The following is a 22487-nucleotide window of genomic DNA, read 5'->3' as shown; positions in this document are numbered from 1 at the left end:
TCCTTTTCATCTGTGGCCTGGCATATTTCCCATCCCTCCCTATGAAAAGTTTGACTCCCAATCTCAAGCCAGTGACATCAACTTGTGCAGCTGGCCCTTGTGTTGTCCTGGTGTGAAGTGCAACCTCCTTTATTCCCACATCCTACTTCCTGTGATTAACCAGGTAGTTTAGAGAAAGGATTAAGTTCAAGGAGGCTTTAACATTGTCTCTATTACCTCCCAGAAAAGTTTTAATAAAAACATCTTAAATATTTCATCAGTAGTTTCCCCAAAAAGCTCTCTTTCCCACTGATTCATCTGGGTATAACAACATGAAGCAATAAATCTATATGTGGGTGTTACCACAACCACTAACACTGCTTTGTTATAAGATGACCCTAAATGCATTAAACATGAACCTTCCAAATAAAAATACCTTTAAACAAAAAAAATCATAGTTTTGTGTTGCATTGGTATTCTGTTATAACGGAACTCAGACTGAAGCATACATCAACCCTCTTTGGTATGCAGAGCTCATGCAGCATGACATAAGTCCCAGTGGAAGTTAAAAGAATAATTACCATTATTTCTCCAGTCGGATGACAAATTGGAACATTTTTGCTTTGAACTCTCAAAAGAACATCATGTTGTAGGCCCAAAACACTGCTTGATCTAACTTCAGCTATTATCAATAACTCATTTCTTCAATTACACAAATGTTACATATTCTGTTGTCCTCACAAGATGCAAGAGAGAATATACACCCGTAATTTATGAATAGTGACTTAGGTGTAAACCCAAAGGAGATGGGTAACACTTATCACATCTCATGTTAAACCTGGGAGATAGACACAGCAGAAGAGAACTCTTCCAACCAGTAAGCCCTATGTCTCCCCACTTATAATCCAAAAACTATACTGATTCGATAAATATAGTACAGTTATTAATAATTTTCTTATTTCCAACTTCTGTTCTTGGTGGGATAAATGGAGAATGGATAGATAAAACATTATCACTATGGGCCTGGAAGTCCTCTCTGACTGGGAAAAAAAAAACCAACAAAAACCATGTCATCTCAAATACCCAAAGCAGTAGCCCAGAGTAGTTTGGCTAACATCATCTGAATGTTTTTAGAGAACAACTCATGCTCCTTTCAGTCCCAAGACAGATTTTCCCCAGAGTCCACAGTCAAGGTGGAGTACTCAATCTTTTTTATTTTTTCTAGTTGGTTCTGCACTGGTTCACTTTTGGCTGATGTTGGTGATGGTAGTGCAGTAACAAAACATGGAAGATCGATAAGGGTGGCCAAACACTTACCTACTTCTTGGCATTTACAGAGCAGGAATAATATTTGGGTTCTGTTGACTCTCATAGTGAAACTCCCAACAGTGCTTTAGCTCAAGAAGCTGGGGCTGATGTTTTGTGACTTCAAGGGCTGAAGTTCAAGCCCTGCCACACCAGCAAGTGACACATTAAAATAGGAAGGCCTGTACTTCAGTGGGGTTTCACTTCTTTGATTTGCTGTGGGCTTCTTGGAAATAGACCCTTATTCATATTGAACAGTACTCCATTGCACACAAAAACCCCAAAGAAGGTGGCTACCCAGCACGAGGAAGGCACTTTGAGTGTTTGTCATGTGGAGTAACTCACTCAGATTTTCATTCTCTAGTTTACACATCAGGATAACACTCCCCTGGAGAACATGTATTATTGAAACTCAATACCATGCAGACTGGTTATAGCTTCAAACTTATCATCCTAGCCTTGGGCTTCAGAGAAAAAGTTATTTGAATTCTCCTGTCTTAAAAATATACATTATGAGTTTTTTAATATATTTTTTAATTAACTCCTCTTCTCCTTTCTGCTTTCACAGCTACACTAAATCATTCCAATTACAAGTTTTTTCAATATCAAGCCAAGAAGAGGTGATTATGAAGTTTCAGAAATCATGCCTTCCCCTCAGAGTTCTAACGCTGCTTTTGATTCGTAGACCTGAAACAGTCTGTAGCAGAGGTAGAGTCCCCCTTGGAAATGTCAAATGCTGTGTAGCCTGCATGATCTCACTTCTATAAATTGTTGTTCAACAGCAATTTATGTTGATTTCAGTCTAGGCTGTTGTGATCCCATCTGCCTCATTCTCCTCCTTCCAGTCCTTCTCTCCCAAGCATATTTACCTCTCCATCTCATGGGCCAGCCCCAGTGTTCGCACAATTGTGTCAAGATTGTCCAGGCAGTTAGCCTGGCTGAAATTTAATTGTGTTTTTCTGTTGGGTCATTTTTAGACCAGCTCTCTGAACTAAACAGTAGCACTGCCACTGCAAAAAGTCAGAATTCTGTCACAGCCCAGGTTTATATCTAATTAAGTTACCCTAGAACTGCACAGTCACCTTTTATGGACTCCAGGAATCTATGAACCATGGATTAAAAACATTGTCCTAAAGGCAATGATGCCATGTTGGATAACACAGACCTATCCTTCACATTAACCAAAGGATGTTTCAAACATGATTGCTCAGACTGTCTTAAGAAATCAGGATATTGTTAGTCTCAGACTGCTGAGGATAGAAGAAGGGCAGTAAAACCAGTGCAACTTACACATTAGTAGTGAAGACACCATAAATCAGATCTTGCTCAGGAAGGTAGAAGGTGCTTTGCAATTCATTATAATAGAAAGGGATTTCTCCAGCACGGGAACAGTTCAGCCTGGCTTTCATGAAAGTTGTCCATGTGTCCTCCAGCAAAAATCTCCCTCCAATATCATTTTTGCAAACCCTTGCCACACGAGAATACACTGTTTTCCCACAGTCATGTTCTACCGCATTCTCACGGAAGAAGAAGTAGGTGAACAAACCGATGTCGTAGGCAGCAATAAAGTTAGGCTCTGAAAAACAGACATTTGAAGAGATTTATGCAGGTCAGAAATCAATCCATGCTCACTGACTAGCTCAATGCATTGTGTCGCCAGCTCCCTTTATGCGGGCTGTCAAAGCTGGGACCACAGGAAGTTCGAAGTCAGCAGAGGACATAAAAACCGTAGATGGGAATAATGATATATGGGGGTACAGCTCTCGATCCATTTTTCAGATCTTGGAAAGACCCCATTGTTTCCCCACTTTATTGGCAAAGCTGCTACTGATTTCAGTGAAAGCAGAGTTCAGCACTTTGCATATGCATGACGATTCTCTGTACTTGTACTCATTTTACAACATAAAACATTCCCATTGGGTTCCTTCACCTATTCACTTCTGAAGTGCACCTTACGATGTGTTAAATATGCTGTGTGCATCCGTCTGATTCCCCAGACTGCTGCACTGAAACATTCAACCTACTCTCCCAGCACAATCACATCTGGCTTTTATCATGAAGCCCTTCCAGTTTCTAGGCACAAAAGATTGTCTTATGTCCGTAAAACAAAACCGTGCCACAGACTGACAGTATTGAAGCAAGCTCTTCTTAATTCTTTTTCTCCTAGAATTGTTGTTATTATTTTCACAAGAATTGAAAAGAACCTGGAATTGGGTTTGTAGCTAATATTTTAACTGGGCATTTAACAGAGCTTTAAAGTGTGCGGTCTTTTATCCCAACAATTTCTTCAGCAAAGGGAAAAGATTGGCGAATGAATAATATTTGACTAAACAAAAAAACCCCTGTTGGTTTTATAGGGTGCTTTTACAATGTTCATTTCTGAGTAATGCTCAAAGGAAGAAGAAAAAAGGAAAGTACAGAGTTCCTTTAATGCTGCAGCCCAGGAGTGAAAGAAGAACAGAGTCATGGCAGAGGGAGAGGAAGGCAGGCTGATGCTGCTGCAAGGCAGGTTTGGGAGGCAGATGATGGTGCAGAGGGGACGGCACTGCAAAGCATCTCCCGTCAAACTTTCTCCTTCAAACAAACAGTGAACCTTAAAGGGAGCACCGTGATCACCAGACCTTCTGTCTAACACAAACCAGCTTCACCCTGTAATTCCACCATCAGACCCTGTAACTAACAGGTGAATTAGACCACATCTTTTGAAGGAGATCTGATCTCACTGGACAATGTCACAGGGCTTTACATCCACCACTTTCCTCACTGACTTGTTCAAATGACTAAAGACTGCCCCAGCTGCAACCTGTACTTCTTTTTCCATTTGACATTATCTGGTTTCAGCTTCCAATCACAGGCTCTTGTCATGACTTGTCTGCTAGATTAAAGAATTTTATCCTGCCAGAAATCTTCTCTTGATGTAAGTACTTCCATATCATGAACAAAACACCTTTTATCTTCTTTTCAGAAAGATAAATAAATTGAGCTCCTTAAGTCTCTCACTGTGAGGCAGGCTTTCCAAGCTTCAAATCACTCCATGGCTCTTCTCTGAATCATCTTCAAGTTTTCTGTTTCTTGTTGAAAAGTGGCCATAACAGGATGAAATTACTCCAGTGTCACCAATGCTGCACAAGCTTATAAATCCAAGAGTCATGTTAGTCTTTCCAATCACAGACTAGAAACTCAGTTTCAGTTTGTCTTTCCTTAAACTCCCCTGTTCCAGTGTGGCTTCCTTCTGAATTCTTCATTCATGTGCAGACAAGAGACACATATTTCTAATGAGTGTATATGGGTTATGCTGCTTCTTGGTCCTAATTCATAGTCTTGCCCGATGACATCCTTCTCCTAAAACTCTGGATCACCATACTGACTTCAATATGCCTGCAGAAGCCTAGTTCAGTCTCATTAAGCTCCAGGGAGTGCACAGTCCCACTGCTTGTATCTTTGATTGAAAGGTCCTGAAATCCAACAGAAAGATTCTGAATATCTTATCAAATTACCTCAGTCAAAGGAGAGGGGGGGAATACTGAGATCTCCATCACTACAGTCTGTCAGACAAGATGTGCTTTGCCCCAGTCAGAAGATGTGGACCCAATGCAGGAATTACTGGTTGAAATTCTATAGCTTGCTTGATGCAGGGTATTATCACACTGGGGTAACAGCTGCTTTTAATAACTACAAATCCACAACAGCGTGGGTTCACATGGAACTTAACATGCTGTGAAATTTCTCATTTTCAGACTGATCTTGCACTGAAACCAATGATCTTCAGCTCAGTCAGTGGAAGTAGAGGGTGCTTAGCACTGTGTAGAACTGGGTCAACAATATGATGCTTTAAGTTGGTTTTGATCTTCAAATCTTTGAGTGGTTTTCTTGTTAAAATGATGTATTTGGTCATCTCACAAGACAGAGATGCCTATATATGTTAAGTAGCCTGTAAGACTCACTTTCTAGATTCTAAATCAACTTCTCTGAAATACTTCCAGGCTATTTTTAAATGTCTTCTAAGCTGCATTGATTATTGCACCGGAAGCCCTTCCCCATCATAACTCTGAATTTCAATATGAAAACAGAGGGAAAGATTTACAAGCCTGTCAAACTGACTTTAATACACCTCTTGCTCAGATATGACCCACATGACTTTACCATTGAGCCATTTGGAGTTGTATTGTGCTGTCCTAAGTGGGGGAACATTTCCAAGGCTGCGGTAAATAGCAGGATCCCGTCCAGAGAAATCAATTACAGTTGCAGCATAGAGTTCTCCTCGTGATGTAATCACAGCTGTCGAGTTATGCCGAGGGTCGTATGGGCATCGAGCCACTCCATTAATTCTGTCAATGATTTTGCTAAGATTTCCTACCTGTATTTGAAAGGAGAGAGGAGAGAATTTAAAGAGCATCTGGCTTTCTTACTGGTACAGAGAATTCAGTTTGCCCATGAGTACCTGCGAGCAAAACTCTGGTTTTAAAAAAACAGGCAGCTATAAGAATGCAATGTCAGCGATGACTGTAAATTGATCTTTACATCCATCGTTTGCCAATGTAATAAGAATGTAATGTCAGTGATGACTGTAAATTGATCTTTACATCCATCGTTTGCCAACATAAGAAGTTGTGTCTGAGCCTCACTGATCCTATTGCTTTGTAAGAAGGGTAATTCCTCAGCCAGCAAAGCCTGTAGGCCCCAACTCACTCAGTGTAACTGGGTGCTCCTGCTGCTAGCACAGGTTTCTAATCTTCCACAGACACCTCCTGAATGCATACTGGCATTAAAAAATATAAAAATAAACATTGCTCTGGACCTGCTCCTGCCTCCCTTGAAGCCAAAGGGAATTTTGCCATTTATTTTAAGGAAACATTTAAGTATTCAGCTCAGGAGGTACTCACAACTAAGCTTGCCTGTGTTCCCCATTTTCAGCAGCATACCCAAGGCTTACATGAGCAGCACTTTGTCCAGATCCAGTTTACCCATAACATGAGTTTTTTGTTCCCCACCTGCAGTTACACCCACTGCCCCGAAGCAGCCCAAAGGGACCCAAAGAAGAAAACCAAAATAATTTCAGATCAGCTACATTTGGAACATATTCTCCGCAGCCATGATGCCCTGCCAGATGACTGGCCTTCCCCAGAGCATGTATTCAGCCCTCTCCATCACTGTAAAAGAGGCAAAACAGACCTGTCGACTGGAACACACTGGTGAAAAGGCATTGGTACCACAGGTAAAAACCTTCTTGCCATAAACAATCAGCACTCGGACATAGTTCTGGCACTCGTCCTATAGGGACACAAGACAGAGAAAAAGCATTTTTGAAAAGGAGACTGTGGGGTTATTTATTACATTAAAAAAAATTACCTGTATTGCAGCTGAAATACCCCTTCCTTAGCTCTAACTCGGACTGAGGTTTGTTGCATCGAGCAGTGCACGGCTGTAGGGAGCTAGTGGTCTAAGTGAGCAAGCCCAATTTGCTGGTTATTTCTCTAATCATAGCCCTGCACAGTTCCTGGATAGGACGTTGTCCATCAGGTTGTACTCTGTATTAGCTACACAAGTGCCTCTTTCTGTGCTCTGCTTAGATTGGAGGAGGAATTCTCCCTCTCTTCATGATGATACTTCTGACCTATTTTTCCCAGTAATGCTGCAGCTTTGAAAACACTACCTGGACATAAACTCCAGTGAAGGACAGTGGGTCCATCTGCACTACAACTCACACCAGTGCCAGCAGGAAAACAGCAGGAACTTCTCTTTAATAGATCAGGCTGGTCAGGAGAATCTCATGCTTGAACAGGCTGTTATTTCCTGCCTCCTGCAAGGACTGTGTGCTCAGGATTTTCCATGGTAGAAAGAGTTTCTCTTTCAGGCCAGGCCAGTGAGAAATAGCAAGTCCCCTCTTCTCAGTTGCACAACCACTTGCTGGTACAAATAGGCAACTCCCTCCACATGCCAGTCCCCAAAGGTGTGGGGCTCCTGTCGTCCCACACTGAGGTAGGGATGGCAGCACAAGGCCGGAGTTGGCTTTTTCTAGAAAATCTTCTTCATGTTGTTGAAGAGAGGCACAGTCTCTCTTTCTCCCCACAGCCTCATATCCAAAAACCTGTGGACTGCAGATCAGACTAACTGAGCACCTCCAGAGAGTAAAGCTGTGGGGGAGGAAGAGGCCACGTGAGGCAGGGACTTTCTAACCGTACACACAGGGAAAGGGAGGTGCGAGACTAGCATGCAACTCCCACAGGCAGTGCAAGAGGCTCGAGAGCTGCCAGCCCCAAGGTTCATCCAAACAGCCCCGATTAGAGATCTACAGCGAGCCTGGCACCAGCCTGCTTGCCCCGGGCTCTGGGGGCACCTCAGAGGAAAGGATATGAGCAACGGCTAATGACTGGCACCCATGGGGTTCCAAGTGAAGAAAGTCTATTATTATTACTGTTTAGGAAACTTGGTAAAAAATAACAACCTCAGCTGGGTTATCCTGGCTGCTTTGCTTTCCCCCCTCCAATAGATCATAATTTGCCACTAAACTGAGTTTACAGCTGGAGACACCACTTCTCCTTCTGTAAGCAGCAATCACTGCAAGCTTCCCTGTCTCACAGCGCTCCACGCTGTTGATCATTTCCCTGAAGACTTCATTTGCAAGATTCAGCAGTGTGAAAACACTCCCTATCACCTGTAAAGGAGGAGGCTTGCTTAGCTGGATTACGTGCTATCTCCTTTCATTTGCTGTATGGAAGTCAACTTGTTGAAGGATGGCATTTAGCAGAAACCCACCAGCGTTAGCCACAGAGAAGAGACTGCATGGGCATGACATGTGGGGCTTGCTTTTGAATGGAGAAGATCACAGGATCTGCACTCCAGAGCCATCCCAGGAGCACTCACTCCAGGCAGCAGAGTTCCCCCCAGCCCAGGCAGAGGCTACAGAGTGCCACAGAGAAGGTGCTGCCAGTCTTGAGTCTCAACAGGGGCACTGGGGATCAGATACATAATGCCTCGCACCCAAAATGGGAGTTTAAATTCATAGCTGGGTCGATTCAGCACTTTCTATTTCAGAAGAAAATCAGTCATGGTGACTGTCTATCTCAAGGTCTATGAAATAAGACCTTGAGAAGCACCGTTCCACCTGCTGTGTGTTGAGAACAGAGGTTCCTTTAATGAGACAAAGGGCTTGCCAGCCTCTCTGCTCTCTCCTGTCATTGTTACGTGGTGCTGTGAGCCCTGTTAGTTATTCCCTGCCCTAGAGATGTCTACATTTCATGAGTGGGTTAAGTAATTCCTCTTTCTGTAGACCACAGTTATTCAATCCCACATAATACTAGGACCACTATATATTTAACTGCAAAGTACTAGAAATTCTTGAGAGGATGCTATAAAAAAAAGATATGGGCTCCTCTCCCAACAGGGTTTTGGTTTCAGAATATGATTGATTTGGCATCTAACCCAGAATGCAGCTCTGTACCCAATTTCACACAGAAAGAGAACACCCATCTGCTCCCCCTCCACTTCCACCTTTCTCTGCTTTGTGCAGAGTCTGAGCATAGCTTCTGACCTAAACCAGCTAATAACATTTATGTTGCTGGACCCTTTCCTGTCTAGGTACTTCAATATATTCCTAACTAAAACCCTGTCCTGCAGAAATCTGAAGACCTAATTTGCAGAATTCTCTTCTTTGCACAGAACTATATTAGAGATTAACAAACTTCAATTTCTATAAAAATCTTCCCAGCTAAGAAAACAGCACACAAAAAAGAATTTCTCTGCGAGGTCATGTGCTGAATGGTCTTCTGGAGTCTATTGGCAGTGATGCATCTGTTGCACACTTTACAGCATGGTGCAGTAGCCTGACTTTGTAAGGACGTTGGAAGATGGTAAAATATTGTGTTATTTTAGCCTAATTAAGCACAGTTTTATTTGTACCCATTCAGTCCAAAGCAGAAGTTATTTACTGAAACAGAGGAGAAACCATACTAGCAAATGTATCTGCTGCTGTCTGAACCTGCACCAGAATAGTTAATCTATGGCTTCCAGCCCATTCCCAACTGCAGTAGCAAAGACAAAAGAGCACAGTCAGTATGAATGAGGTGTTAGGTGGGAAACATTTGACAGCTGATACTTTTGAGGGAACTGGATGCATCAAGCCCACTAATTATTTCATTGGCTGTAAGAGGCAAAAACTGGGGTGACTAGTGGATGTTTCTACTCTGCTTAAATAATGGTGCTACTAGGTGTGGGCCATATCCAACCATAGTTATTTCTGTGAATTAACTGAGTAGGCATTTTCCCTGGACCTGCCTTACTGATGATGGTAACAGTGCACCATGCTCCTGGAGGAAGAGCAATGATAATATGTACGCTTCATACACTGGTCTCAAAGCAATTTATACAGCTTAAAGTAATGTTCTGAAACAGATGTACATTATCTGCCCCGTTCTCTCAGCTGGGTGATTCAAAACATGGGGGTGCTAAAGGACTTGCCATGGTGACACACTGAGTCAGAGGAGATCCTGAAGGACAGCCACAAAGGCCTAACTACCAGACCACACCTCTCTAACCTGCCTGGCCTGAAGAGGAATACTGTGCTCATCTCATATTTCTCATTGCTGTATGACGCACTGCCAGTAATATCAGTCTATGAAAACCTCCAACAAAAGCAAAGAAGAAACTGAACTACTTAAATGCTCCAGCTTGCAGGATTTTTCTCAAGACACTGTCGGTGAGATTCACATCGTTAGATCCTCTTTCTACCCTATTCTCAAAATAACTACCAAGGAACAGCCTCCTCTCTGTGTTCTTTAAATCAGCCTGGATTTGCTCCGAAAAGTCATTCAACACACTGCTCTGTGCAACAATTCGTATCTGAGGCAACTGGTTAGTAGAATGATCTCACAAAACCCTACAGAAAATAGGAGCTATTTAATGCAGTTTCTTCCATGTGGTTGGAAAACTCTAGGCATGCAGGACGCAAAATTCAGACGGGCTTTAATACAGCTGGAAAATCTGGCAAGCTTGAATCCAGCTCTGTCCAGACAAGACAATATTTGGATCCTGCTCTCACATTATGGAGCAGACAGTTAAATCTGTGTATGATCAGTCTGCAAATCTCATCACCAGAAGATATTATTTGGATTAAGAGATTAAGGATTTAAATAAAGGAGGAAGACTGGGTATTTATATGGTTAATGAGAATAACCCAGTTATATTAGTTGGGATTATTATTAAATATATGGCAGAGCTGATAAAAACCTGTGGCTCACCTCCAGAGCATTAAGCATATCTCTGATTTTCCTACGAACTGCATGTTACCCACTTTGGAGTTCTTGCTCCTTCCTCAAAATTACCTCATATTGGTCCCTTTTTTGAGATAAGACCTTAATTTGAGCAGACAACACTTTTCTCCAGCCTAATGACCCTTGTTTTCCTAGAAGGGAAGAGTACATGACTTCTAATTCGAGAACCAAGAGTGGTGCCCTGTTACTCCCTTCATTTTGTGGACAGATCAGCAAATGGAGGGGCTGAACTCCTGCCAGCTTTGGTTTGAGGTAAAATTCAAAAACACATTTTCAGGATGCTGCAAATAAAACAGCTGTAGGTGCCTCTTGAGTTGTTTCTTCTGTCGTCTCTGAACACTGGAGTTCTTAAATGTTATAAGCCCTTAATCTCATTGTACAGATGTATTTTTCTTTGAAAGCATAACCATATATAAGCACTACTTTAACTGGCCTTTTACGTTGAATAAATCACTCAAGCCCTGTTGTCAGAGATCTCCTTCTAATTCTTTTCTTTTTTTTTTTTTTTTAGGCTTACACTATTTCATCACATACTGATATATTTTAATCATAGATTAAAACCACAGTTACACACTGAATGAGAAAAATAGCTGTTTCAGATGGTCTGCCATCCTCAGTAAAGAAACACAAACTTCTGGAGTTCAGAGAATAAGCCAGAACTACTCCATGTTACTCCTTCAGTGATGTTTTAGAGTGCAGCAAACATTTAATTTATCTGTTGCAGTTCATCCCAATTTGTTAAAAAACAATCAGGACCTAACATGTTCTCGAGCACTGTTATTAACACACTTTCAGATATCTATATTTATTTCTTTGGACAAACAATTCTATTAATTGGTTTAATCCAATGCCCTGACCAAGCTGTCTTTCTCCTTTGAGTGTAATAGATAGCAAAGAGAATTGCTAATGATTTTTCCAGCCAAGTTTTCTTTAATGGACTTGAAATCAAATTTGGGGGCTGATTCTGCATTGATAGCTTAGCAGAAGTACTGAATGTAGGTTCAGATCTCTAGGAACATCTGCAAAGGGGGAAAAATATCTGACTGCCTCCCAGTTATTTCTATTTGCCTGGGGATTTATATGGTGCCTATCCTACCTGGATGCCTATTATTCATAAGTAGTGTGGAGATACCCAGCTCCACTAGATAACCGGAGGGCACATCCTCTGTATGACACAGAGCCACTTGAAGGCCTGAAACAGCTGATTCTTCCATTAGCTCAGCAATTTCTGCACCAAACCCATTTAGTTGGGCTGAAGCCTTAGGCTAGGAATTCTCTGTAACCTTGTGTGAATCATAAGATCCACCAGCATCAGGACATCATAGAAGCAAAGGAAGAAACTATACTGGCAATACGGTGGGACAACCAGCAGCTGGATGCCTATCAGACATTTCTCCTGGCTCTTTCTTGCTCCAGAAATGTTATTAGTCTGTCATCTTTCTCCTGACTACACAAAGCTCTTAGGACAGCACGTAAAAGCTGCCATTTTCACTGTCATTTTCACAAATGGTTCCCTTTCATGTTTTGAAATGATGGCGTGCTGCTTTTGGAAACTTAACAAATAATTCTGTGCTTAGACAAGACAAAGATTGAAGTGCTCATGTTTAGAAAGTCACAACTTTTCACGACAGGCAAAATTCCATAGATGTGGTGGATGTGGACTGTTATGCAGAGACAGGACAATTACAAACTAGAAGCTGAGCAACTCCTAATGAAATTAAATACACCTCTTCCCCTTCTGTTCTATCCATCACTCATTTTAACTACAACCTCCGAGTGATTTTGTTTGGAAGACAGAACAAAAGGCAGCATAACACTGACTTTGTTCTCTGCATTGTCTCTCAGTAATGTGGATGTTTTCCAGGGTACAATTTTAAGGTGCTGATCTCGATACATTTTATAAATGCTGCAAAAATAAGAATGATTACTCATGGAAGCCAGCATGGATCTCCAGAGACATGGCAAGCAAAGCATGTACAATGCTTTGAGGAAACCACAAGTTTTAGCTGATAAGAATAACATAAATGAAAGAGACTTTTCAGAGGTTTTAATACCACATGATATATTGCAGAGAGTTAATTTTAAAATCATGTTCAAGAACTTTACATTACATTATATTAATGGATTAAAATCTGATAAATTACTGGGCTGAAAAAAGTCCTCAGAGTGAAATCATTCATAAACTTGCTGTTCTAGCAGGGCCCCAGATGCAGTGGTACTAGCCCAGTATCAATATTTTTCTTAACAAATGTTTGTGGATAACCCAAAGATTACAAAAATAGTAGTTACCAGTGAGGCCAACGCATCACTCTATATATAGTGATATATGCTAGGATGGTTAGTGAGATGGACCCAACAAACAAAATATATTTTTGTAAGATATTATCTTTAAAGAGCAAGGAACAAAGGGGCTCTATGAATAGACTGGGAGATTACATCCCAAGACTAGCAACTGTGAAGAGGATTTAGTGGTCACAGTGGCTAGGCATGATCTGCTATGGCAGAAGAGCTTATGAAACTGCCACGTATATGAACAGAGGAGGGTGAATAAGAGGTGGAAGACTGTTTTAATCACACTCAGGCATTACAGAGATTGACAAGGGAATACGGGTGAAAAATTGGAGTGTGCAGAAAACAGACAAAAAATATTCAAGGGCAGTAGAAAAATGACTTAGAGAAAGAGGCTTGGGGAACTCTGGTTTTTTCTTTATCAAAAAGCCTGAATACTGATTTGACAAGAGCATATAAGTGCCTTTGTGAAAAATAAATATTGGTAACTAAAGGGCTCTTTAATCTAACAGAGAAGGGCAAAATGAGACCCAGCCACTCAAAACTGAAGCCAGATCCAAAGAGGAAATAAAATACATGTTGTTAATAGGGAAGGTGGTCTGGACAGCAAACCACAGTCAGCCCATGTGCTTCAGGCCTTCAGTTCAAAACTTTTTGCCTTCCTTAAAAAGGTGTAGCAGCCAAACACAAGTTACTGAGCTCAGTTTAGGAATAAGCAAGTGAAATTTGTGGCCAGAGCTACACAAGGTGTCAGAAGAAATAGTACCTTCTAACGTTAAATCTGGGACCCAGATTTCTCATCTCCCTTTTCTCTGGCCAATAGGTACTCAAATGTGGAGTAACCATCATGCCATAATAATTATACTTCTGTGATATGCATTCTGTGGCTTTTAATCTTGCACTTCTTATTTTCCTTATGGTAAAGCTCTAAGCATTTTAGGAAGAGATTTTCTAAGCAGCAGGAAGAATCTGATTTAGATACTCAACAGGCATAAGAATGAAGGGGAAAAAAGCATTTTAATACATTAGGTGGCTTTGAAAACCTCACCCTAAAATACATACATTATTAAATGGGCAAGGAAAATGGACCAGTCATATAACTTACACAAACTACACTGTGAATTAATGTAAGAGCCAAAGGTCCTCCTTATTTCTAGCCTCTATCACCACATATCTAAGTGCCTGACAATCCATAACATATTTATCATCAAATCATCTGTGCTAGGTAGAAAACAGCCATTAGTCAAGTTTTGACAAAACAGAACTAAGGCAGACAGAGCTCTGCATCTTGTCCCAGCATTGCACAGCAGAATCAGAAATGTTCACATTACTGCTGCCCTCTTTTGCTGCATTTACCCAGCCAAGGGCAGAGATGCTGGGTCAGAGCTGGACTTCTTAGCTGGAGTAGAGCACTTCACCAGCTGGCTAGGCTAAACTCGGTATTTTTGGAGCTAGCACTAAGTCATTTCTCTGTAGTGTAATGAAAAATGAATGCATATACTTGCCCCAAGATGGACTTGGCCATGGACACATGGGGTAGAGTAGATACAGACTTTGGAGATCTGAATTTAGTTAGCTACTGCAGAATCCTTCTGCCTTTATGTCTTCTTGTCAGACTCTTAGTCAACACCTCAGTTTGCCATTAATTTTATATGAAGAAGTGTCTAACAATCTGCTTAATTATTGTTCCTCAGAACTTCACACCCATGGCCACTGTGCCCATCAAACAATTTCAAGCTCTGGATCACAATCAGCATAAACTCAGCTGTTTAGAGCATTATCCTCATGAAATTTTTGGCAAACTCTTTGCAGTCTGAGGAGGCAGCAGCAGCGAAGATACTCAGACCATCACTTTCTTTTGGCATGACAGTAAAAAAGATAAAGTGAAATTATCCTAGAATTTGTTCAGTCAAATACATGGCTTTATCCAGGGGTTGACAAAATAATTCTGGGTTATAAATTAAAATTATTTATGAACAATGGGATACAATTTAAATCTCACAAACTTTACAATGGAACAAAAGAAGAAAATCCTTTCTTTACACATTTTAAATTACAAAGACTACAGATTCAAAAATTCCTCATGCCTTGGGTTTTGGAGTTTTTTAACTTTGTCCAACTTCTATTGGGTTCTTCTTCTCAGGGCTGGCCATGTTTGGTGTTCATCTAGCCCAACCCATTTTGCCTCCATGATGTTTTCCTGCATAACATAGATCCTACATGAAACTCAAACAGATGTTCCAGGATACCCATACGCCTGTTCTCCACAGCTACATGAAGCAAATTGTTGCCTATCAGGCAAAATTCAAGCTAGCTTTTTTGTGTATATACAAGTTAATACATAATCACATTAAGTTTATTATAGAAAATGAACGTGGTCAATAGAAGATTATATAATCCTGTGCTTAAAGCACTGAACTGGAGCTTGGCAGAATTCCAGCATTTTGGGTCAGCCACACAATCACTCTCTGCTTGACTGTCCATGTCTAAGCAAAGATCGTGCTTATCCTTTGTCCAACTCCTTTGGTTTAGACTGAGAATTCTTTGTGGTGTAGCATTAAGGACAATAGGACACCCTCTCAGTTGAGGCCTGAAGATTTTTGAACAGTACCAACATCACATTTGAAAAAATCAAAATATCTCCTGCTTTTAGGTAGGTGGCTTTGTTTTAGGTTTTCAGAAGAGAGGCAGAAAGGACCTGTGTTTGGATCAGAAATGCCTGCAAACTCCGAACTTCTGGGACAGCAGGCATTGGTTCAAGCAATTCTTACTTTAAACTGCAGTTTAGCAGACTGCTCCTGCCTCTGAAGGAGCTCTGTGATATTCCACCTGAACAGATTCCAGTGTGCTAGCAGATGCAGTTCTCACATTCAAGCGAATTATACAAAGATGAACCCTAACTGCAAACAAGCACTGAAGCCCATGTGGCCGAATGCCAGCAGTTCATTGCTGAGTACCTTGACTAAGCTGCTCTGCCCAGCCTCAGACCCCACTGCAAGATGTTACCCCTGGCTTGCCACCACTCTGCTTCTTGATGTGTCACAAATTGTGTCCTCTCCAGCACTGAAATCACCTTTAAATTTCATGCAGAGTGAATCTAATAACTTGGACAGGGGGCCTTTGAAATGGCTTGCTCGGTGGTGCTTATATACTTGTGGTGGTAGATCTAAACTGCTGCAAATTTACAAGCTCAAGCTGGTGTCAGATGCTCCCTGTGTGGATTTCACATGATGCAAATAAATTTACCCATATCATTATTGTAGCAAAGCAAAACTTACCTCTGTTTTTCCTTTACTTTGACAGGACCTCCTGGTGTCTTCATCTGAACCCCATGCTGTTGCCTGAGAAACCAAAATGCACAAGTCACATGACAATGCCACCAGCCACCATGTCTAGAGACTCCCAAAACAAGAGCAAGTATCTCCAGCCAATTTACACAGCCCAATTTAAAAGCAGCATTGTGACGGTAAACATGTATCTCTCTCCCACTGTGCTCACAGTGCACACAAATGATAAATAGATGAGAAGTCCAGAGGCAGAAGCAACTGGAATGTTAACAGAGAACAGACTTTAATTTACATGTAAATACAACTTCTGATCATCATTCAACTGGAAGGTCCAAGACATAAGCCCCGCACACCGAGCCATCACCTTCTTTTCAAAGAGGACAGTGCTGTATAAAACCGCCAGCTGTCATCACCAAAACGAAAACCTTCTCTACAGCAAAGTCCAGTAGTTCTGCACAAATCGGCTGGTCTCCTTAAATTTACCCACAAGATTATCACCTTCTAAGTAATCCTGCAGAGAAGTGAGCTGGATAAAACAACAAATGGGAGCTGACAGGCGAAACCTGGAGAGACGGAAAGCGGGGAGAAAGGTTGGATGGTGATTTGTGATGCCAGACAAGTGGGGTCAGATCCTGAGGTGGAGTAAAACGCATTGGGGTTGAGGGCACTAGTCACTGGGGGCCGTGAGCACGTGGGATCCCTAGCTGGCTCTGACTGACTGCGTCAGAGAGAAGAGGCCCTTTCCTTCACAAGAAAAGTCAAGACCAGCAAAGCTGCATTACAGAGAGCTTTTAGATTTAAAATATTCAGCAACATACCCAACCATTCAGTGCCCTCCGCAATTTTCCTCCCTTCAGCACTTTTTTAAAATAGTCCTAACAAATTCAAGCAGGTATTGTTAGCTGGAGGTGAAAATACATATAAACATCCATACTATACATAATACATCATTCTGAGTACAAGAAAAATAGCTCTGTTACACAGGGAAAGGGCAGGCTCACAAAGTTCAGATACAGATCCAAAGCTCCCCTAAAAGAGCCAGGATTTCTTTTTTTTCCCCAGTCCATTACCAATGCAGGAAATGGCTTCAAAGTTCGGTCCGGATCTGAACTCTTCTTGAACCTTCTCACTGCAGCCAATATATTTTTTTTAAACTCTGGGCTTCCACAGAAATTGTCCCCTTGACACATGATAAATCCTGTTTTTTGCAGGAGAAAGATGGGAGACCAGTAAGAAGAGGGGATCGATTTTCTCACCCCCAGCTCAGGTCCATGAAGACACTCACTCAGAACCACATGAAATCCACTACCCAGGAAATGCATTTATACACAACATTTGGAGAAGGGATATTTCCACCTCATTCAGAAAAAAAATGGTATCTTCTCCATTAGCTGAGCATGCAGTTCAGTTTGGCTTAAAGTAAGGCTTTAAGAGCACAGGCAAAGATCTGGTGGGAGAAGGGAAGAGCACAGGTCTTTCCCCAGGAGTCGCTTGGGAAATACCTCCCATGTACTGCAGTTCAATCCAGGCTGAAGGCCAACAGCTTGTGCCTCAGAAGTGTTTTTGTGAGAGCTGGGATAAGTCCTTGCTGGAAAGGATCATTTAGCCATATCCTGAGAGGGGATATGTCACTGGATGGAAGACATAAGCCATCACAGGAGAGCAAGGAATTTTGACTTGTGACTCCCAGGAGCCCTTGACGTCTGCAAAACAACTGTGCAGCAGCATTTTGATCCCCAGTCCCAAATCTAGCCATATTAATCTAACCACATTATCCTTTTACCTTGGATCAACTTTTGACAACCTTAATACAAAAAAAAATCCAGAAAAGAGCTTGTTAGGTGGTTCTTCTTTCCATTTCAAAAACAGAGACAGAGCACTCTCCATTATCAGCCCAGTTTACCTTAACACTGCTTGACAGGACAAAATGAAAACAAAAATTGTTGGTTACTTTAGCAATCGATGCTGCTTCTCTGCAAATACTCTGGGTCCTCTGGGACTGCAGCAATGCAACAGAGAACAATTTGGCCTCCTAGGGGACACCTAGCTCTTCCTGCCAGACACCTGCACTGAAGAGCTTTGAGGCATGTTGTAAACATAGCTCATGTCAGAGCACTGGTTCCTTCCAGCTATGTTTTCTGTGCCTAAACATCTTTTATTAGGCAACACTGCCCTTCAGCTTTCTGAAGCACTACCTTGATGAGTCTAGTGATAACAGAAGTTCTTGGTGATGGCCCAAATTACAGGAACATGTTGTTTGTGACTGCACCATTAGTCAGGGTGCACTTCATTAGAGCTAAGAGGATAATTAAGCAATATGGCAATCTAGAGCATGTTTTACAAGTCCCACACATGTCTTTAGTGGGACAGGGAGGAGCTAGTTTGATGGCTGAGTAACTCCAATGACCTCTAGTGACTCAAAGAAAATATTCATGACCCTGCAAAGCAGAACATCTTGTCAATAATAAAAATATAATTGCAAAGCCAAGGAGCTAATGTGTGTTTAAATAATTGTACTGGAAGGTATGAATGTGCACCAGTCAGCTGGCCTACAGCCTAGACAAGTCCTGCTGGGCTCCCAGGAGCCCGCACACATCTGTGGTTGTGACCTCTGAGTTGGACCCGGTAAGAGGTCCTGGGCAGGCTTAGACTTCTGAGCTTGGGTCTTTCACATGAGCTTTCCAGTATTGTTTGGTTTCTTTACTTGACTGATCAGCTGTCTTTTCAGATCAAAATTTCCCACTCTTGTCATCTCTGTTGTCTTGGACTTCTCTGTGCAAACTCCCTGTGTAACACTGGTGCTCAACTTCCTGCATCTCACTGGTATGTCCAACCCAGGCCCCTCCTTCCTAGATGAAATTTTTCTCCTCTGCCTTAGATTCATTTGCTCCAGTATCAAACTACATCCTGGACATCTGACTGAGAAACCTTCAGAAAGATCTCTCTCTTCCGGAGTACATCTGTGTGTACCCATATGCTTCTCAGTGAGGCCGACACCTACTTAACACTTGTGTAACACTACAGCACTGTACAGGATGCTTTGTGCTTTTGCCTCCTTACCTGATCATAATGCTTATCAATAGCATTGATATTGACTTACACTGACTTAGCTGCCTCCCCTCCCTTTCCTCATCTCCCTCAATAAACCAAGAAATACTATTTCTTTTTACTGCTGAAAGGTGCCTCTGCGTGCTTGGCTGAGGTACAAATTGTATCCACCAGAAGTTTTTGGTCACTCAGTTGGGTCATCATCCTGAATTTATGATTCATTTTCTCAGTTGTCTGAGCCATTTAAGATTCCCAGCTCCAGGAAACACATCTGGGATTATTTTTGTACCTCCTGCTACACATGTAAGTCAAAAATAGCAGAGTAGACACCTCTGGACCCATGTGGCAATAAAACAACTTTCATGGCATGGGTCATGGAAAACAGAGCCTGGGTGAAGATGTGACAAAACTGGGAGCAAGGCTACATACAAACACAGGACAGTATGTACTTTCTCCTTGCTGCTTCCCTACTTGTCATGTGCTTAAGCAACCAAGAAAACACCTTTTTATGCTGTCAGAACATCAGAAATTCCTCCCCTTACATGCCTACCAAAGAGCACTCCAGCTCCTCATGCTACCTGCTTACAAGCTCTCTTACATCTCTTCTGTTCTACATTTCCAGAAGAAATGCAGTTTCTAACAGTGTTCCCAGCCACTTTGAGGACCTCCTCTACAACCACATGGCCCATGTGCAGAATAGAGCAACACTAGATTCATATGCTCTATGAATGAAACAACCAGCTCAGGGCTGCAGCTGCTGTGTAAGACAAGAACCATGCCAAGCATGAGCAGGACTGCCCAGACACCTGGACAGACAGGCACGAGGGTACTAGCAACTTTGTCCCTGAACTGAAAATGCAATTAAATGTGCCTTCCTTCACCCTATTTGCATGGGCACCTGGTTCTTCACATCTCTATTTCTGTTCCTGGGTTCTACGCAAGCAGATTTTCTCAATTAAAAAAAAAAAAAAAAAAAAAAAAAGTGGGGTTGTGTGTTATTTCTGCATCACAAAGGAGAACAATCACAGGAGAAGCGGTCATGTGTACAACCACGTGTACCTGGTGCAACACTACCCAACTAGAAATTAACAGAAATGGGCCATAATGGCTCAGTGCATATCTGAATATTTGAATGTCACACTTGGCCACAGAAAGAAAGAGTTAATGTCTCTTCTAATAAATTATGAGCATCACGGTTTGCTCCCAGTTCAGACTGCAGATCAACAGTGCTCTAGAAATTCTAGTTCGTCATGTGCTGTCAAATCAGTTATTCAGCACGCACTGCTGAGAGAAGCTTTCTAGATACATTTATTTAATTACCTGCACATCCCAATGTTGGCATCCAAAGTACCTGCCTGTCACTACCAAGTCCTGTTATCAATAGTTATGTGCATCCTCAAATGCTGATGTGAAAATCTCTTTGACTTCTATGGACCAGCTTTTACATTCAGGCTAGCAATTTATAATTACTTCAAACACCACATATGAATTTAATAGATTAAGCATACACTAATCCCTGCACTGTACTTGCACAACAGAGGTTGCAGGGTTTTGTGCAAAACCAGAACATTGATTTAAAACTGAAAAGGGAAGATTGGAAGAGAATAGGTTACATGCATATTTATTGGGTAAATTAAACCCGTTCTTAATTTCTAAAGTCTTTTATTACAAACCTATTCATCTGTTACCAACCTCACTTCCATTAAGTACTCTGTGCAAGCTACTGGCAGCCTTGCATGCCTGCAGACAGACCCAGAATCATGTTGTTCAAGAGATTATTAGGGGGAAAAAGTGTAATACCAAAATGTACATTGTATATGTTTGGAAAGAGACAAAAAACCCCAAATACAGGCTTACTGCAAAAAAACCCAGGGACTGATTCTGTGAGATGCCCAGCATTTTCTAAAAGGTACTGTGTTTCTCAGGTTCCTGCTAATGTCAGCAGAAGCAGAAGCAGCACCTTGTGTCCCAGGCTCGGGTCTGCAGGGATTGCTTACGGCAGGAGCTTCCATTTCCATCAACCCTCTGCAGTGCCCACAGGAGACTTCTCAATCTGCCCACAGAGTAAGAGGTGATTTTGGTTTTCCGCTTGTGCCATGTAGGGCACCCCGAGCAGAGCCTGCCAGTCACATCAGCCTTTGCTGAGTTATGCATGAGGAAGGAGGGCAGGAGGTGTTGTGATATGACAGTTACTGTGCACTGGAGACCTGAGCTGGCAGAGTAATTTCTTTCCCTGTGTATTTATTTACATCTTCCTTTCCAGGAACTGTACAAGGCACTAGTATGTTCAGAGAAATGTACCTCTGGAAAAAAAAAAAATACTTGCTTTGAAGGCAGCTTCCTGGATTCCTTATACCAGCCCAAAATCTCTGTATTTCTTATTTGCATTTAGAAATTTTTTTTGGATCACCTTATTTCACAGCAAGTATGAAAACTTTTCTCCAAGTCTAGGGAGAGAGGAACATGGAGGCACCAGGTTTCTGCACTGCATTTAATTTCTGCCAACTTTAATGGAAATAAAGCACATATTTACATACCCTACTGGACCAGTTCAGCTTAAGCACATACTTAAGGACTTTGCTAAATTGGGGTGCAGACCGAGCCTTTCACACAGTGGCTGCTCAGAGGCCAGTTCATTCCCCTACAAGATGTCAGCCTCAATCTTTTAATCCATACTGATGAATAGATTTCAGACCTCTAAAATATCACCCTTAGATTCTTGCTGATAATCCATTTCATAAATTTATTTCTATGTTTCTCTATACTTTGCAGTCTCTACACTAGACCGCACTAGTGTAAATCTACCCTTCCCTGGGTAAATTCTATGGCATTTAAAAGAAATTGGTAAGTCCTGGGACTTACAGCACTTAGAATTAAAAAAATCTTTGAAAGACAGTTCTAAAGGCTGGATGCAGAAAATCCATGAAAAGGTTCTTGTTTAACTTCGGTTTCTATAATGTGTACTGTAAAAACATTTCTACAACACTTTAGCTAGTTCTTCCGTATTTAATCCTCCAGGACTTCTCCATAAAGACTTGCTGCCTTAGTCTAAAGGTGGAAAGTTAAATTCCCTTTTTGAAGCATTGGCTTTTGTCTCTTGAGGACTAGGCACATTTACACTGCTCTATAAATAATAACTTATTGAAATCTAACTTCTTAATAATGAAGCACAGTAGCTTAATACCCTAGAGGCCATTTCTGAACACTGGTAATTTATTAAAACTGTGATAAACATGTCTGATAAACAGATAACTAATACCAAAAGAACATAATGCCAAGCTTCAATAAATAGTTCTGCTACATACAGCAG

The 22487-nt window shown here is 41.6% G+C and overlaps 1 protein-coding gene across 11 annotated transcripts in view; it reads right to left on the bottom strand.

Annotated features, from left to right (window-relative positions):
• SEMA5B (semaphorin 5B) overlaps nucleotides 1-22487 on the bottom strand; it is a 291486-nt gene that overhangs the window by 81424 nt on the left and 187575 nt on the right. For all 11 annotated transcript variants that reach the window (XM_074828744.1, XM_074828741.1, XM_074828740.1 and 8 more), the window contains 4 exons: nucleotides 16121-16183; nucleotides 6457-6555; nucleotides 5428-5641; nucleotides 2575-2860 (listed from right to left, as the gene is read on the bottom strand). In XM_074828744.1, coding sequence (XP_074684845.1) covers nucleotides 2575-2860; nucleotides 5428-5641; nucleotides 6457-6555; nucleotides 16121-16183 — 662 coding nt within the window. The remainder of the gene's footprint in view (nucleotides 1-2574; nucleotides 2861-5427; nucleotides 5642-6456; nucleotides 6556-16120; nucleotides 16184-22487) is intronic.

The sequence above is a fragment of the Strix aluco genome, chromosome 6, assembly GCF_031877795.1.
Source record: "Strix aluco isolate bStrAlu1 chromosome 6, bStrAlu1.hap1, whole genome shotgun sequence".
NCBI lineage: Eukaryota > Metazoa > Chordata > Aves > Strigiformes > Strigidae > Strix > Strix aluco.
This window is presented reverse-complemented; position numbering and strand designations above follow the sequence as displayed.